Genomic DNA, 17,747 nt, shown 5'->3' on the forward strand with positions numbered 1-17,747 from the left:
TTTTGTTTGGAGGAAGTGAAACAAGTTTAAGGAGAAGTTGTTCATTGCCCAAAAAATTATTCAGTGAGAGAACAAGTTCAGCCAGGCAGAGGAGAGTGGTGGTGGATGGGAATTGTTCGTGCCTCTGCCTAAGGAAGAAGCGGAAAGCCCTCAGACCATCCTGGTGCAGAATGGAGATGTAGAGGGATTGGACGTCCACTCCACAAAGAGGAGGCGGTCAGGGCCAGGGAACCGGAAATTGTTGATGATATGTAGGGCATCAGAGGAATCATGGGTGTAGGTGGGAAGAGTTTGGGCAAGGGGAGAGAGAATGGAGGCAAGGTAGGAAGAAATGAGTTCCATGGGGCAAGAACAGGCTGACATGATCGGTCTACGGGGATAGTCCTGTTTGTGGATTTTGGGAAGGAGGCAGAAGCAGGCTGTCCAGGGTTGGGAGACTTGAAGTTGAAAGCTGTGGAGGGAAGATCTCCAGAGGAGTTGAGACCAGTGACAGTCCTGGGAACAATGGCTCGATGTTCTGTCATGGGGTCATGGCCCAGGGGGGGATAGGAAGAAGTGCCTGAGAATTGGCGCTCAGCCTCGGCAAGGTAGAGTTCTGTACGCCAGACAACAACAGCACCATCCTTGTTGGCAGGTTTGATAACAAAGTCAGGGTTTGACCTGAGGGAACGGAATGCAGCAAGTTCAGAAGGAAAGAGGTTAGAGTGGGTGAGAGGAACAGAGAAACTAAGACAGCCGATGTCACGCTGACAGCTCTCAATGCAAAGACCAAGAGCAGGTAAGAGGCCAAAGGGAGGGGCCCAGGTCAAGGGAGAATACTGGAGACAGGTGAAATGATCAATTGAACGGGGGGAGGATTCCTGCTCAAAGTAAATATGGAGATGAAAGTGACGGAAAAAGAGTTCAGCATCATGCTGAGCCTGAAATTCATTGAGGTGAGGGGCTAAGAAGATGAAACTAAGTCCTTTGCTGAATGCAGAATGTTGAGCTTCAGAGAGGGGTCAGAAGTGAATACATAATAAGCAGTGGGATTAGAAGAAAGGATGGGGTTTGAGGGACGGGAAGGGGTGGAGGGTCCTGGATGGACATTGGTATCAATAAGTTGTTGGAGCTTGTGTTCCTTAACACCTGAAAGCAAAAGAAAAAGTTTCCTGTTAAGGTGTCAGATGAGAGTAACAATAAAATGAAACTGGGGACAAGGACAGGTTTTATATAGGATGAGTCGGTGCTGCTGGAGGGAGAGGTAGAGTGTAATCGTGTGGCTGCGCATGGCACTGAATGTGGATCTCAGGATGCAGTGAGGACAGCAGTCCGAGGAACATTGTATGTCACGGAGATACCTGTAATCCTGGATGGATTCAAAACATGAGGGATAGAACTTAAGTTGGAATCCACATGGGGCAAGTCAGAGATGGAGACAGCCGTTGAGGCAAGAAATATGGCTATGAAAGCAATGTCAAACACCAGGAGGGAAATGGAAAGCAATGAAGGTGAACAGGGCAAAAGAGACAAATGGAAATCATGTCGGAGCGAAGAGCAGTACTACTTCAAAGCAGGCATTCCTGGAAGAGAAGTGACGATGAATTAAACACTAAGTTAAAAGCAAAATACTGCAGTTCTTGAAATCTGAGATAAAAACAGAAAAACTCAGATCTGACAGTATCTTTGGGGAAAGAAACGGGCGTTAGATGACCGATTAAAGAATAGGTGCTCAGAGGTAGTAATTTTAGGATTATTCTGGTGCCACATGCTAGGGGATAAGATCTATTAAGATAAGGGAGATGACTATGTTGGTAGGAAAAGAAGGATTCAGTTTCCTGCGACATTGGAGCCAGTTTTGGGGCAAGGCTAGTATTAGATGTATGGGACAGGACTGGAAAGGGTTTCATGCTGGGGGAATAATTAGTTTCATGGAGGATGATTTAAACTAATAAAAAGGGGAGGAGAAAAGCAAAATGGAGAATCTGTGTAGAAAAGGAAAATGAAATAAAGAGCAGTTTAAAGGGAGGAAGATTTAAATGAGTAAGATTGCCAAAAATAGCTGTCTAAGCAATTATTGTGTTAAATTTAATATCAGAATGGTGCAATATAGTAGTTATAATGGAGACATTGAATTTAGGCAGATGTGGGAATTTAGCATTTCTGGTTATGAAAAAGTTATCAAAAGAGCACCATTCCAATTAAAGAAAAATAAACAATAATGAATGACATGAAATATTGGACCTGATGGAGCACAGAAGGATGGTAAAGCAAATAGATCAACAGAAATGTCAGGACTTGGATAAAAGGATCAAACAAAAATGTGTTGAAGAGAAGGAAAAATGGTTGAACAAAAAATGTGAAGGTATAAAAAAAATGTAAAAACAAACTTGAGAGCAATGCATAAAGACATTAGGGAAGTCACAGGAAAAGTTGGTTGTACATCTGGCGGATGCATCAAAGGGAAATGTGGGGAAGTTTTCATGGAAAAGGACCAAATGCTTGCAAGATGGATCAAATACATAGGAGACTTACTGACGACAAAGACAAGCAAAAAAGCCAACAATTAAGAAAAACATAAGTGGTCCAAAGATCATGAAAGACAAAGTAAGAGTAACAATAAATAAGATGAAGCACAAGGCCCAGATACAATTAGTCACCGATCAAATTTAGAACAATTTAGAAGACTTTTTGACTCTCTAATAAAGTTTACACGCATGAAAAATCCCAGGCTTAAATAAATCAATATTTGTTGCACTCCCTAAAAAAAAACCCAGAGCAATTGAATGTGAGCTCCATCACACTGTCTGGGTTACTTTACTTCTTTTGAGTACTGATGAATAGGGCCAGGAGCAAGATAAAGTCTCAAATTTCAGATCTTCAGTGTGGTTTTGTATAAGGTAGAGGAACAAAAAATGCTATCTTTATGGTACACATGCTATCAGAAAAAACCATAGAGGTGAAAAAGATGTTTGTTTTATTGATTATAGTAAGGCAAGGTAGACAAATTTTGTTACCTAGGAAGTAACAACTTTCCATTGGATGGAAAGTGTGACCAAGAAATAAGACGAATGCCAAAGATACATTTCAAAAAATGAAGATTGTGATCAACTCAAAATTAATATGAAAACAAAGCTGAGAATCCTGGAATGCTACATCACACCAATTTTAACATGTGGAAGCGAGTGTTGGGCAATTAGTGAAGCAATGCAGAAAAGAGTTGAGGCTGAAGAATTGTGTTTTTTGAGGCTAATAATGAATCTGTTTTGGACAAGTCACATTACCAATGAAGAGGTGCTAGTAAGATCTGAGATCGAAAGAACTTTGCTGACCAAGATCAGGAAGAGGCTGTTGGAATTTCTTGGGCATGTAATAAATCATGATTTAGAAAGTCTGATGGGAAAGATCAATGGTAAAAGAGGTAAAGGTAGACAAAGAACGATCTTTCTAAGAGCCTCTCAAACTGGATGAATGTACAACCAATGAAGAGTAACATGGAAGCCCATGGTTGCCAGTGCGCTCTCGGGGCATGGTACCTGGAGAGAAGGTTATGACATTCTCAGAAAACTTGGATGGGGTTGGAAAGATTGGGAAAAGGGAGGTAGTAGAATGATTTGTTTATTCCAATATGGTACTGAAATGTGTGAATATTCTGGACCGAGTTAAATCAGAATCCTTAGGGGTAGAATTAAGAAATAGGAAGGGAAATTGCAAAATTCTCTAATGGAGGCCACGAAACAATGGATGATATTTAGACAAGGTAGGATCTTTAATGTGTATGGGGATGGAGTAAGAAAAATGTGCAGATGGTTTAAGAACAACAGAGCAACAATACTGGATGATCCCCAAAATTTAATACTGGTAGTCAAAGTGGGTAGTACCTTTTGGGGGGGGGGAGGGGGGGACGCATTCAAGAATAAATTGGCATATTCCTAGCCTCAGTAACACATCATTACTTAGTTTTACTTCTGAGAAATAAACTGGATGAATAAGGGATGAAATCTGAATAACTGAGTAATTGTCAGTAATAGCTAGGTTCAGTTTGAAAATAGAAAAGGATAAGAGTGATGAGCTCAAAAGGCAAAGCTTAATAAAACAAGATGAAATCTGGTTCACAATAATTGAACTGGAAAAGGACTGGGTATAGGGAGTACCCTATTAAAATATATAGACATAGAAGTAGGAAGGTTGACAAACAGAAGGGCTGTAACAAACTCTGGGACATAGGTTAATGCAATGGACGGACAGGTGGCAGATGCCACTTAGTGCTAAGAATGAGTTTCAATTTGGGAAAAAAAATTAATTCTGAAGGGTATGGGGAAGTAGACAGGCCTACATTTTGAAATACACAATTGCTTGAAAGTGCATGTGCAGGTAGGTAAACTAGTAAAAAGGTCAACAGAATTTTGCTTAAAGACGGGCATAGAGTATATATGCTAAAAAGTATTGTCTGCAAGTTGATGGTTAGACCACCTTTGAGTGCCATATGTAGTTTTGGACACCCTTCTTATAGAAAGCACTGCAAAGCTAAAGCAAAATACTGAAATGCTGTAAATCAAATAAAAACAAAGCTGCAGATACTGAGCAAGCCAGGCATCATCTGTGAAGAGAGAAACAGAATTATTGTTTCAGGTTGGCGACCTTTTGTCAGAATTGGGAAAAGTTAGACATATTACAGGTCTTAAGCAAGTCTAGATACTCGGACCAGGGAGGGGTAAAGAATGAAAGGAAAGGTCTGTGATAGAGGGGAAGGCAAGAATTATTAAATAATTCTCCTTTTGGTCACTTAATCATTTCTGCCTTCTACCTTATCATGAACTTTCCCTTTTGTTCTTTCCTCCCTGACCCTTAAAATCTGTTGCGTCTCTAACTTCTTCCAGTTCTGATGGAAGGTCATCGATCTGAAACATTGGGCAGTGTTTTACGTTTGGCGTGTGGGCACTTGCCCAACGCACCATAACATAATATGACGTGTGATGACGTCGGGTGTGTGTCCTGATGTCATCACGCTGTCTCGCGATATTTCATTTGGCGGGCACACCAGAGTCGGCTGCACACCCGCAATAATTGAAAGGCCTATTAAGGCCATTAATGAACAAATTAACTTCAAATTTATGTTGCCCGCCCAACCTAATGGTTGGAAGGCAGGCGAAAAGGCCAAGCGGCCTTTACGTTTTTTAGGAAACCTCATCCACGAGCGGGATGAGGTTTCCTAAAGCTATTACAAATTAAATAAAAAGTTCATCCACGAGCGGGATGAGGTTTCCTAAAGCTATTACAAATTAAATAAAAACTTTTCTTTGAAAAATAAAAACATGTCCCATATCATGTGACACAGAGACATGAGGGGACATGTTTCATTAAATTTTTAATGTATATATTTATTTTTTTTAAAAAGTGCTTCAATCTCACTGGTGCAGCTCCATGCCTCGGAGATTGAAGCCCTCTTTCGCACACATGCGCGAAAGAGCACTGGACCCGACTCTCCCTCCTTCCCCAGCCCGCACAGTCGCGCTACTGCTCATTGGCCTACCCATGTGAAATCGCAAGGTGGAGCCAATCGCGGGCGTCAGTCGGCTCTGTGACCGCTCCCGCCGAGCCTGCCTGACCAATGTAAAATCCTGGCCGTTAATTCTGTTTCCCCCTCAATGGATAGTATCCAATCTGAGCATTTCCGACATTTTCTGTTTTTATTTCAGAAATCTTCGCCAAGTTGAGTGTAAATTCGCTAAGTTAGTTCTAAGAATGTAAAACTATAGTTATGACAAATATTTGGATTAGTTCCATTGGAGCAAAGAAGGCTGAGGTTAGGTTTAATAGATTTTCAAAATTATCAAGAGTTTTGATGGCATTATTTCCTGGCGAGGGGATCTGTAATAATCCATGTAAAATCATCACTTAAAAATGAGATTGATTAGGAGAAATTTGTTTATGCAGAATTTGTTCGTGCATGATCATAGGAGTAGTTGAGACCAAGATCATTGTCTTTTTGAGAAACAGGCAAGGCAATGGGAAGAGAATAGTGGGATTGGTTTTAGATAGCTCATGCAAAGAGTTCAGATCTTTGGTTCTGGGGAACTGAAAGTGAGTGAATGGAGAGGTGTTCCCAACAGAGAGTAAAGGGACTCTCATTATACCCACTACTGTTTGGAGTAGAGGATAGTTTTAGAAAACCATGCCATTTTACAACTGTCATTGTATATAAGCTTGTGCTGTTCACTTAACTAGCTTTATTTTTTAAAATCTGAGCTCAGCTTGAGCATGGTTTGTTATTCTTAATTTATTGACGTACCATCTCCTGAAATGGCTTGGAGATGAAGTGCAGTGGACATTAGGAATCAATGATCGAGTCCTTAGAGGTGTGGGACATCTACGGAACAGAAAATAGGACTGCACCTTCTGGCTCTTTGCAGAGAGCGGAGTGCAGTAAGACTGTTGCAACATAGAACATTGAAGTACATCACATTTCCAGTCAAAAGAAGTGACTGGGTAATGATAAGGAATAGAAACACTAGCTTTCTTTCCTTGCCTACCTGACTCTTGTCCAGAGCTGAAACCAACAGTAGTACTACTGATTTAATTCAGTAGAGACTAGACATTTAACTTGGGACTTTACTGTTCTGCATGGTTAATTTTCTTGCTGGAGAAATGTGTTGTGCCATTGAGAATATTCTAGTTTTCTGTGGAAGAGCTTCAGTGATTGTCAAAGCAGTGACTATTTTAATAGAATTAGAAAATGCTTGAAATAGTCAGCAGGTGTGGAGAGAAGCAGCTAATGTAACTTTTTCTCTCCCCACACATGCTGCCAAACCTATTCTGTTTTCATTTAAGAGTTCTAACACAGTGATTTGTTTTTGTTTTACTATTAATAGAAGCAATTTTCAAGATGAGCTTTTTCAAACAAGATCTGAGATTAAATTGTTCATTATTTTCCTTAAGTCTCCAGTGACTGGCCAGAAACGTGCATCTTCCTACCTCCTGCCTTCCCCTGAAGTGAGTCCAGATGGCGGCTATGTTGGACAGCACTCACAGGGCCTCGGTGGCCATTATGCTGATTCATATTACAAGAAAAAGAGGATATTTTGACTTTTTTGCTGTGTTATTTTTGCTGCTGTTTCTTTTTGCCTATTGCTGGATAGTTCTTCTAAATGTGAAACTGCCTGTGTCAATACATTTTGTTTAGAAAAAATTATTTTTAAAAAAACATAAGTTTTAATGGTCTCCTTAAATTTTTATGTTGAACAGAACTTTTTTAATCTCGACTCCCCCTGGCGCCCCCCCCCCCCCCCCCCCCCCCCCCCCCCCCTCAAGCCCCACCACACCCAAACCAGGTTTAAAGAATACACATTACCATGCATTTTGGTTCATGCCTGCTACAGGCAGTCTTGACCTCATTGTTTTGAAGGCAGCTGCACAATCTGGTTTCAAATTTTTATGGTTAATGCAGAGCGGGACCAGTTTTAACTTCTCTCAATCAGTCTTCATTGAATGTAAGAAGATTTGTAGAGCTTTCAGCTTAATCACTTGAATATTTCACTCTAGAATGTATTAAGGGTTTGGTAGGAGGAAAGGAAGAAAGGGCCATGGAAAATAGGTGTGAATTTCTTTCTCTCCCTCCCAACTGTTTTTCTCTGTTCAATCATTTCACATCAGGTACACCTCTATCGTTTAGTTATTGAATTGCACTTTTCAGATTTCAGTTTGCATATGTGCAATGTTTTTAATGTACATGAAAATGAGCTTTTACCATGGATGAACACTTATTCTCTGACTGCACTAACTGACTTATATATTTGATGTAGTTGTCTTCAGTATATTTACACTATGCAGTACAGCCTGCTCCCACTGACCAAAGCAAAGATGTTAGATTTTTTTGTGTACTATATCATATAGCACTTAAAATGCAGAAGTACTTTCTCCCTTTTAGTGAAGTGTTCTTTTCTGGCTGCTTTGAAGGTTATTGCTGGGTCCTTGTTTTATTGATGGGATGATTACTCTTTGAAGTAATTTTTAATACTGATTATATATGTATTTCTGTTTTTGAATTAATACTGGTAAGTGAACTAGAATTGTTTGGGGACTGTGGCAGTATAGTCCCAGTAAAAATGTCGCTGCCTTTGACTAGGGAAAAGCAGGAGTACATTTCACTACACTTGAATCATAAACTGTGGTTTATTTTCTTGTTTTTTTTGATTAGTAAACTAAGTAAACGTCTTAAAAGAATCACTTTTTTCTGTTTTTCTTTGTCATTTTTAGGAAGAATTTTTTTCACTAGATGAATTTTTCGTAGTTTTAAATTGAAAACTGGCACTGGCTTAAGATACCTAAGGCATTAACCTTCATATTCTGCAACATAAATGGGGCAGCACTTGCATCCCGGAAGGCATCATGACCTCGCTTACAGGGTAGGTTTCTAAGGGGCATTTGGGAGACAAACAAATGGTTGCATTCAGAAGTGCTTGCTGCTACCCCTTATCATTTTGTTCTGCCTATGGACAAAATTAAGCCTATTGGTACAGCCCAGAAATGTTTTTTTATTTTTACATCGCTGCCTTAAATCTTCCTCATCTTATGTCAGAGAAGGTGGTTCGGCAGCGAGTTGGGAAGTTGTGGATTTAATACTTTAAACGTCTACTTATTGGTAGACTCAGTGGAGGCAGTTTTATGATAGAAATATCCATGAGTCTCCCTCCTGCAAAGATGAAGCTTTTGCTTGGGGACTGAGGGGAAAAATACTCAATAGCAGTAGGTTCATTGTTTGCTTCCTTCCTTATAAAAGGGCTGAATATAATCTGAAGATGCCATAAACTACCATTAATATTGACATAGGGCCAATGAATGGTCTCTTCATGAGTTAATACTCCAAATTTAGTGTTCCTGCATAGTGGTTTTTGTGATGTAGTGAAGCTAAAGTAACCAACTCTGGAATAGAACCCCACCCTACAAGTGAGGGGAATGGTGAAAGATTATCCAAGTGGAGCAGTTTTGCATCACATGGGTAATGATGCTATAAAGAGTATAGCTTCCAGTAGAATGACCAATTAGTTTTAAAGGTGCCCCTTAAGACCGTGGTATTTTCCACATTGAAATAAGCTCTGCACAAGTTTGTGGAGTACATTTGTTTTTGCTGGTGCTCCTAAAACATTTAAAATGTAATGATTGGGTGTGAGGTTCTGTGCATGCAGACAGACATGGACGGACAGCTGAGATAATTGGCAATATTAACAAGACATCATATTTGGCACCTATACTGTAGCTGCTGATTCAATGTTCTTGTTTGTGTCTGTGCTGATTCATCTGTCTTGGAGCACAATTTGCAATGCCAATGGGAGAACAAGAGCTATGCTTCAGAGTAAAGGGTGTAGGAAATTGATCCTAATTTGCCCAGCATCTTCTAAAGCGGTGTTTAACAACTTTCAAAAGGTCCTTCTGGTCACAGTTGCAGCAATACTTATTGCCTAAGGAAATTTATACTATATAGCTCTATCCCATTTTTGTAATATTTTAAAATTTTCTTTGTAGGCCTGCTAGAGCCAGTAGCTTCCTCCAGTTCTCCTCAGTTGGTGAGTTCATCACCTGTGGCTCATATGTATACACCCACTGATCTACAATTCACAACCCAACCCAGGCCATTGTTAGCTCTTTTTGATTACAATTATTTTGCTCAATAGATTTTTAAGAGCAGCTTCAGGTAATGATTGGAACAGAGATTACTGTCAATAGACAAATGAACATGGTTTGATGGATGATCTGCAGGTGGAATTTTATCAGCGCAGTGGATATTGGATGGGCAGCAAGAGGGCTAGCAAATGGCAGTAGACGTCTTGGGGAGGAAGGTGCAGTGGATATTACTGGAGGAGGCCAGGCTGGTGGGTGGAGGCTGCGTTTGAAGGTGTTGGGAAAGCAATGAAGTCTGCTGTACAGTAATTAAAAGTAATTTTACCAGCTTTTTAGAATTTTAAGGGGCACGGGGAACTAAGGAGCTTCAGAGCCTCACCAGTTATAAGGAATTGGAAGCACGGCAGAAGGTCAGTCTTGACTGCAGTTGGCAGCCATTGAGAGGTGGAGGATGGTGATCAGTAATCAGCGACAGTAGCAATCTCAAAGCTAGCCAAACTTGGTGAGGACAGTGAAAGCATTCTGGTTGTGTCCGCTCTCTAGTTTGCCACACAGAGTAAGGGAAGATGGGAGGCTTTGATGTTCGTGCAGCAATTTGCAATGGGGCTCATTCACTCAGGCTTTGTGCCAGAGCATCAGAGGGAGAGGGCTGCAGCACCCAGAGGGGCATCAGGCTCATGAGGCTGGAGGGGGCATGAATGAGGAGAGCAGAGATAGGCACACAACCAACCTCTTGTGCACAGATAATGCTACCCACCAGAGAGGGTCTACTGTGAGGTTAAGCTTCTTGTAAATGTCAGCAGTAGTGTTGCTGAAGACTGTCTCCATGGAGAGGGCAGTCACAGCTATGTGTCATGACGCAGGAGCAGAATCCATAGGAAGTGATGGGTGCCCATTGCCTGTAATGGTGAACCTCACCATGGTGCTGTATTTCAACACTACAGGATCATTCCAGGGGTCTTCTGGAGATATGTGGGATCTCTGTCTGCAGCTCATCATTACACGAAGATGGTCGTCAATGTCATCTTCAAGAAGACCAACCAATACTTTCATTTCTCACTGATCTGGACAGTCAGGCAGAAAGGGCTGTAGAACCTACTGCCAGCTGCTTTTTTCTTTAGCTATTCCCTCTTTTGAGAGGCACTTGGCATTTTTTGATGCTTTCACATTAGGGTTGTTAACCTTCCAGGATTGTCTTGGCATCTCCAGGAGTTAAAGACTAACCTCCAGGACTCTGGTGCAGCCAATCCACCCAGGAGAAAAGTCAAGTGGGGACAGTAAGAGGATAGAACCAGAGGTGCTGTTACAAGGTCGGTTTTGAAGTAGATTTTGCAGATGCGGAGAGAAATAGCAAGATTGAATGGTGATACAAAAAGAATTTGGTGTAAGGTTGGTTGAATTGAAAGAAGGTAGAACTGGAGAAATATGGTGAAGCAGGCCATAGAGAGATTAGTTACTGAGTATAAAGATATTGACATGAATATACATGTTCATGAAGCCAATGGAGATTAACAAAATCAAGATTCAAAACTGAGAACATCAAGATCAGAATTGCCGAGAAGTTGAAGTTATAGGAGGAAACTGGAGCCTGGCGTTGCACAAGCCAAGCTTGGATGTGGCTAAAGTGTAAGATGGTTGTGTTTTTGCAATTGGATGAGGTAAGGATGGTGACAAGATAGAGGTGAATGCAGGCAATCTTGGTGATTAGAATGTTATCTGACATCTGCCGGAGTGAACCACAAGGGGTTTGTAGTGTGGGAACCAAACAGGATAGTTTTGATTGTGTCTGTATTAGGTTAGCAGATGGACATCTACAACTTGAATGTCTCCAACTAATGCAGAACAACAATTAATATAGCTAATAGAATGTTGAATGACATAGGAAGTCAAACTATAGTACTCTGGTCAGATCATGTTTGAATACTGTGACAATTTCTACTTACTTAAAAACAAGAGAAGACATTTCTGCACAAAAAAATGTCAACCTGATCTTGCTGGAGTTAGGGTTTGAGTGGTGAGTAAAGACTAGACAGACATGGACTTCAGTCTTGATGCAAGTTATCCAGGAGGTGAGCATGGAAGTATACAAGCAAGTGTAAACAGTTTTGAAAAAGTACATTCAGACTCTTATTTTGCTAAATTGGGTGGGCCATCTACCATTGGCAGTGGGTGTGGCATAGTCACGCCTATCTGAATTGACCGTCCAAAGTCCTTCACACTAACACCTAAAATTGGGAGAGCTGTGCAATAGACTTCAAGAAACAGGCTGAAACAATCTTACACTCGCAATGATGATATACTAGGGCATATCTGGTCCCCCTGGCTGGAGAGACCCACCAGAGATGGAGACACAATAGTATACAGTCAGGAGGCAGTGGTCCTGGGAGACCTCATCATTGTATCTGGACTCTATGAAGTCTTGTGGCATCAGGTCAAACTTGGGTAAGGAAAACTCCAGCTGACTGCTACCTACTGCTTCTCCTCAACTCATGACTCAGACACGTGGACCCTGGGTGAGAGATTTCAATGTCCATCACCAAGAATAGCACAATAGCAGTACACCTGACTAAGGTGGCCAAGTCCTGAAGGACATACCTGCCGTGAGCCAGGCTGGCAGCTAGTGAGAATCAAATAAGGCAAGAACCTAGTTGATCTTGTTCTCACCAAGCTAAAGCTGCAGATGTCCATGACAGTAGTAGTAGGAGTGACTGCCACATAGAACTTTGTCACCACAAAGACTGTTCTCATGGAGAACATCATGCATTGTGCTATGGCACTAATCACTGTAGGCCAGTAGCGGCAACAGAACTGTATTCCATCACAATCTGCAACCTCATTGCTTGGTGTATACTTCGCTCTACCATTACCATCAAGTCACTGGACAAGCCTTTGTTCAATGAAGTGTGTAAGAGAGAATGCCAGGAGCAGCACCATTTATACTGAGGAGCCAAACTGCTAAAGTTACAACACAATCACATGAATGCTAAATAATAGATGCAGCATGGTACAGCTAAGTGATCCCACAACCAATGGATCAGATCAAAGCTCTGCAGTCCTATAACATCCAGTTGTAAATGATGGACAATAACTAACTGGAGGAGGTAGATCTACAACTACCCTCTTCCTAAATGATGAAGTCCGGTATGTAAGTGCAAATGAGGCTGAAACATTGCCACCATCTTCAGCCAGAAAAACTGAGATGATGTTCCACCTTGGCCTCTTCATGAGGTCCCTGCCATCACAGATGCCAGTCTTCAGCCAATTTGATTCACTCCATGTGATATCAAGAAACAAATGAGCGCACTGGATATAACAAACTATTGACTCTGACAACATCCCAGCTATAATAATGATAGCCTGTGCTCCAGAAGTATCTGTGCCTCTAACCAAGCTGTTTCAGTACATCTATAAACAGCATCGACCCAACAAAGTGGAAAATTGCCCAGTTATGTTCTGTTCACAAGCAGCAGTACAAATCTAAACTGGCCAATTCCTGTATCGTCTGTATACTCTCAATCATCAGTAGAATGAGGGAATTCTTGAAGAGAAAGCAAGACTGGCTTAAGCCATGTCTGAATATTGAGGGTCATAGCAACAATGCCCAAGTTTGTTGTCTGTCTTAGTATTTCAAATTGGGAAGATGACATTTTAGGAAATTCCAATGGTGTGGATTGAAGTTTTATCTCTGGCTCTCCCCTCCATATGAGGTGAATAGACATCCCATGACTGATCTGTTCTGAGTTTTCCAGTACTTTAAGTTGCTTGTATTCCCATAGCTGACAAATTAAATACTTTGACTTATTGCACCAGATGATATAAACGTTAAGGTTCCTTGCAAATGGTCAAGTGCTATACAGCCAGAAATGTTTTGGAATGTAATTTAAGGGTAGACTGATGTGTAATATTTGCAACTATACTTTTCTGTAGAGATTATCAATTTATGCTAATATTACTGCTTTTAAAAATTAATTTTGATTTTTTTTAACATCTAAGAATCTTACACAGTCTCCAATATAGCCCTATGTATTTGTTTTATGCTGTACACTAATAAATATTGGAATTAAGCATTAAATTATCTATCCAATTAAGAATTTTCTGTTCTTGATGCACATGTCCCCATGTTTGGTTAGCTGTCTTTCTGTCAGGATCCCTGACCACTGAATTCCATCTAATGTTGGTTTTTATTCTACGTAAACAACTGTTGTGCCTAATTTGCTTAAACTGGTTAGGTTTCTGTTTCTGTATTGAAACAATTCGCTTGCTTGTCAGAGATGATATTACCACCAGCTTATTTAATAAGGTAGTTGCATTGGTCAATCCAGACAGGTTTAACTCTCACCCTAATGTATTTCATTTTTTGCACAACTGGTTTTCACATCGGTATAGTTGAGGATTGCATTGGAGTAGTGCAGTTCCAGTCAGGATCCACTTAAACTGAACTTATGTGTCCCCAAGGCAAATATTTCCATTTGCAGTGTCCACGTGAACCACTCCCACACTCCCAGCTGTATAGTTATAGTGCAATTTGCGTGAATATGAAGCATTTTGGCAGCTCAGAACTGCCTGTCATCTTACCATATTTTGGAAATAATTTCTGTCTAGAAATCCATCCAATTTTCTTATATGCATAGTCTGTTCAAAGCATCTCTTGTTGTAATTATCTCCATAACTGTTAATTATTTGAATAAATGAGTGACCTTATAACCACTACAAAACATGCAACAACAATTACCATTGTACCTCAAGAATACCAATTAGCCTAACACTTCAGTACTCATACACCAAAAGTAAAATATTATGGATGCTGGAAATCCAGTATTTTTGTTCTTACTTCAGCACTCCTGTTGTGACAATTCCAGGGGATGGAAGGATGGGTGTCATTTTTAAACATTGTCTTTAAAGTTGCATCGAGGCTAAAATTTCCTGTTGCCTCAGGAACCTGCTCACCATCCTTAATTGGACAGCAATGCACTGGGCCCTGTCAATTGGGTACCTCCCAGAAGATTCCAACTGTTGATGCCTAGTAATTTTTCAAAGGGCATAAGATTTCACGCAGTAAGTTAGGACATGGTCACCTAACTATAATGGCTGATGATTGCTTGAAATGTGTATGAAAGATTACAATATAGTGAGTGGGTACCTCAGGTGTAATGCCTACCACTCAATAATTTTCTTCTTGGGCAAGGTACAGACCAGCAATTGAAAGATCAACAGCAAAAAAAGCAAAAATCTGTTTGTTCACACTAAGAAAGATGCTTTTTAAGAATTTTTATTGATTTATTTGAGTACAATTAAAAGTATTAAATTTATATTACAAAAATATTAAACATGTGGGTACTATGTAGGATTGGGATAAATTAATGCAGTTCAGGATTTCCTGACTAATCAATTCCCTTGATCCATTTAAAGGTGCTGCTGGTTCCCTGAATTTTAAGAGCAAAAGCATTTAATGAAGATCTACACACACATTGTCAAATTTAGATGTGTGGGTATCTATGCAGAGCAATTATGCTAAATAAAAACAAAAGCAACCATTAGCAAAGTGTTTAAAGTTGTAAATTGGAAGTTTTACCTTCAGTACATGTTTAAACCTAATTTAAAATAACTAGGTTAGTGAGTGTAAAAGAAATTTCATGTATTATATCCTTGATGTAATACTGCATAACACAACCAAGAAATTCCTAGGTTCTATCAATGACTGTGCTGAGCTGGCTCTTTTCCGTGGTGTTTGCTACAATTGATCCTGAGTTGGTTTGCTAGGGTTCTTGCACATGACTGCTATTCCAGTAACCACCTTCCCTGTGTTTGCACATCAGGTGAAGGCAGGATTGTACTATACTCTTGTATACTAACCAGATAACCAAATAAAAAATGACCATTTGCATAAAGTGTTTGAGGCTGCTGACAGTAACTGCCCCTAATCTCTTGAATGTGCTCACTTAGAAATGAGAAGAAAATTAGTGAGAAAGAAAATCTTGTGACGTAACAAAGCTTACTGCCGCAAACACTCAGCCATCTTAGTACCTGAAATGAGGAATACAGCCAGCAGACAAATGAATATAACAGCCCAACTGGTGTACTAATTGGATGATATTTACCACTGATCCCTAGAATAAATGATTCCCATATTATTTGCAGGAAATTCATACTCTTGAGTATGGACCTACTAAATGAGACTTGAATTCTTGAAGCCTATTCCCCCTCTCTCTATTTAAAAACTACATATATATATGTTTCCATATTTTCTCAGCAACAAGACCTACATCTGCACTGAGAAAATTATGCCCACCTTAAGTTTATAAGAAAATAAAAATCCAGTAGGTATATACAAAATTAATGGCAATATTTTTTTATCTAACTGATATTTATTGCCACAGAAATCCAGAGTTTAAACGGCAATGTTAAAGAACTAACTTTTGTGTTAAAATTTCATCTAAGAATATAAACTCAATAATAAATTTGAATAAAGATTGCTACATATCGGAATTGTGCCTTTTATAAATTTCCACTAAAAATAGGACATTGATTCATGTACTTCTACATTACTATTTCTGTATAAATGGACACCTTTTTGAAGACATTCACTGGTTTGCATTGGTCAAATTCAGTATTTCTCAAGCGTCCCATTGCTTATTAAATTCACAAGCTCTGTAGCAAAGACTCAAATACATTCACGAGGTTTTCAAAAGTGGTTCTGTTGCTTGGACTGTGTTCCCAACATTTCTTCATGTGATAGTAAACCTGAAAATGAGCAAAATAACAGTGGAGATTTAAAAATTGTTTGAATGGGAGCTGACTGTCACCTTCCGCTTGGCTCAATGGTAGCACTTTCTCTAGTGAGTCAATGGAGGACTTGAGCACAATAATTTTGGCTGACACTTCAATGCAGTAGTGAGAGAACATTGCACTATCAGAGATGTCTTTCAGTTGAGGCATTAAATGGACATAAGATCCCAGATTTCTATGTGGAGAAGATTAAAGGAGTTCTCCTGGTGTCCACCAGTACTTATCTTTCAACCAATGCTGCCAGGAACAGATTAGTTGGTCATTTACTTTGTTGCCCCTTTGTGGGAACATGTTGTACATCAATTGGTTGTTATTTGTCTACAACAGCTCAAGAATACTTCACTGGTTGTGAAATAGAATGGTTGTGAAGTACCACGAGGTGTACTGAAGTTGTGAAAGATGCTATATAAATTCAATTCTTTATTTTTAAGTGTAGTCTGCCTACAAATTGTACTTTTCACTGGCTCCTGGTTTCAGCCCAGACTATTAAAATAAGGAAATGGCATTGGGGCCCACCAGTTTATTTTTTTTAAAAAGGTTAACTGCGCTAGTACACCATTTTGACAACTGCCTCAATCTTTTCTCTTGCCAGAAGTGTATCTAGTTGTATCAAGCTGATTTATATTGTCTATTTCAATGGCCAGCATTGGCCCTTATTCTAAAATTGCTCCACATCAATTTATAATCCTACTATTCCAAATTGTTATTGGTGTCTTTATAGTATATTAACCCTTCCTCACAGGAATGATTCTCCTCTCCTCCTTTTAATCTTCCACGGAGTCTTGAATGTGGTTGAAATAATTTTTTTTTGCTGAATGCCATTTGCTATAAGATAGTAATGACAGTGACAATTCAGCTATTTGAAATACTATGTTACTTGCTTGAATCATACAATTTAATTTTTCTGCATTAGCTGACATAACTGGTTTGAGTCAGGGATAAGGACTAAATGTCTCCTGAATTGCCCTTCATATACTGTAAATGCAATTAATTTTCCAGTTTTCTCAAATGATCATTATTAAGCAATTGTTTTAAATGTGCTCAAATGAATATTGGGGGACATCTTGCTGGGGTACAATTCCATGGGCACAGGTAACTCACCCAAGCACCTTCCTTGTGTGAGCTTCAACAATGGATGGCAGTAGCCCATGTATCTGATGTGACTCACTTGATATGCATATATATAAATATTCTGGATAGAGATCAGGAGTAGCATTCTTTCCCCTTTCACCACTACCAAAAATTAAGGCCAATGACAGTTAATTGTAGAGAGAGGAGTAGCATGGTCACTAACTCAGCAACAAAACTACATCAGTCAGTGTGGATAGCTCCATTTCCTGTAAGTTACTGTAAGATTCTCTTCT

At 39.8% G+C, this 17,747-nt stretch overlaps 2 protein-coding genes across 5 annotated transcripts in view; one reads left to right on the forward strand and one right to left on the reverse strand.

Moving 5' to 3' along the window:
* Positions 1 to 7,247, forward strand: part of raver2 (ribonucleoprotein, PTB-binding 2) — an 85,684-nt gene extending 78,437 nt beyond the window's left edge. The window contains exon 16 of one of the 2 annotated variants that reach the window (XM_041207602.1): positions 6,919 to 7,247. In XM_041207602.1, coding sequence (XP_041063536.1) covers positions 6,919 to 7,065 — 147 coding nt within the window. In that variant the 3' untranslated portion in view covers positions 7,066 to 7,247. The remainder of the gene's footprint in view (positions 1 to 6,918) is intronic. The other variant, XM_041207601.1, reaches the window with a different exon arrangement.
* A 7,603-nt stretch (positions 7,248 to 14,850) lies between these two features.
* jak1 (Janus kinase 1) overlaps positions 14,851 to 17,747 on the reverse strand; it is a 159,648-nt gene continuing 156,751 nt past the window's right edge. For all 3 annotated transcript variants that reach the window (XM_041207570.1, XM_041207566.1, XM_041207567.1), the window contains one exon: positions 14,851 to 16,338. In XM_041207570.1, the coding sequence (XP_041063504.1) occupies positions 16,237 to 16,338 (102 nt within the window). In that variant the 3' untranslated portion in view covers positions 14,851 to 16,236. The remainder of the gene's footprint in view (positions 16,339 to 17,747) is intronic.

The sequence above is a fragment of the Carcharodon carcharias genome, chromosome 16, assembly GCF_017639515.1.
Source record: "Carcharodon carcharias isolate sCarCar2 chromosome 16, sCarCar2.pri, whole genome shotgun sequence".
NCBI lineage: Eukaryota > Metazoa > Chordata > Chondrichthyes > Lamniformes > Lamnidae > Carcharodon > Carcharodon carcharias.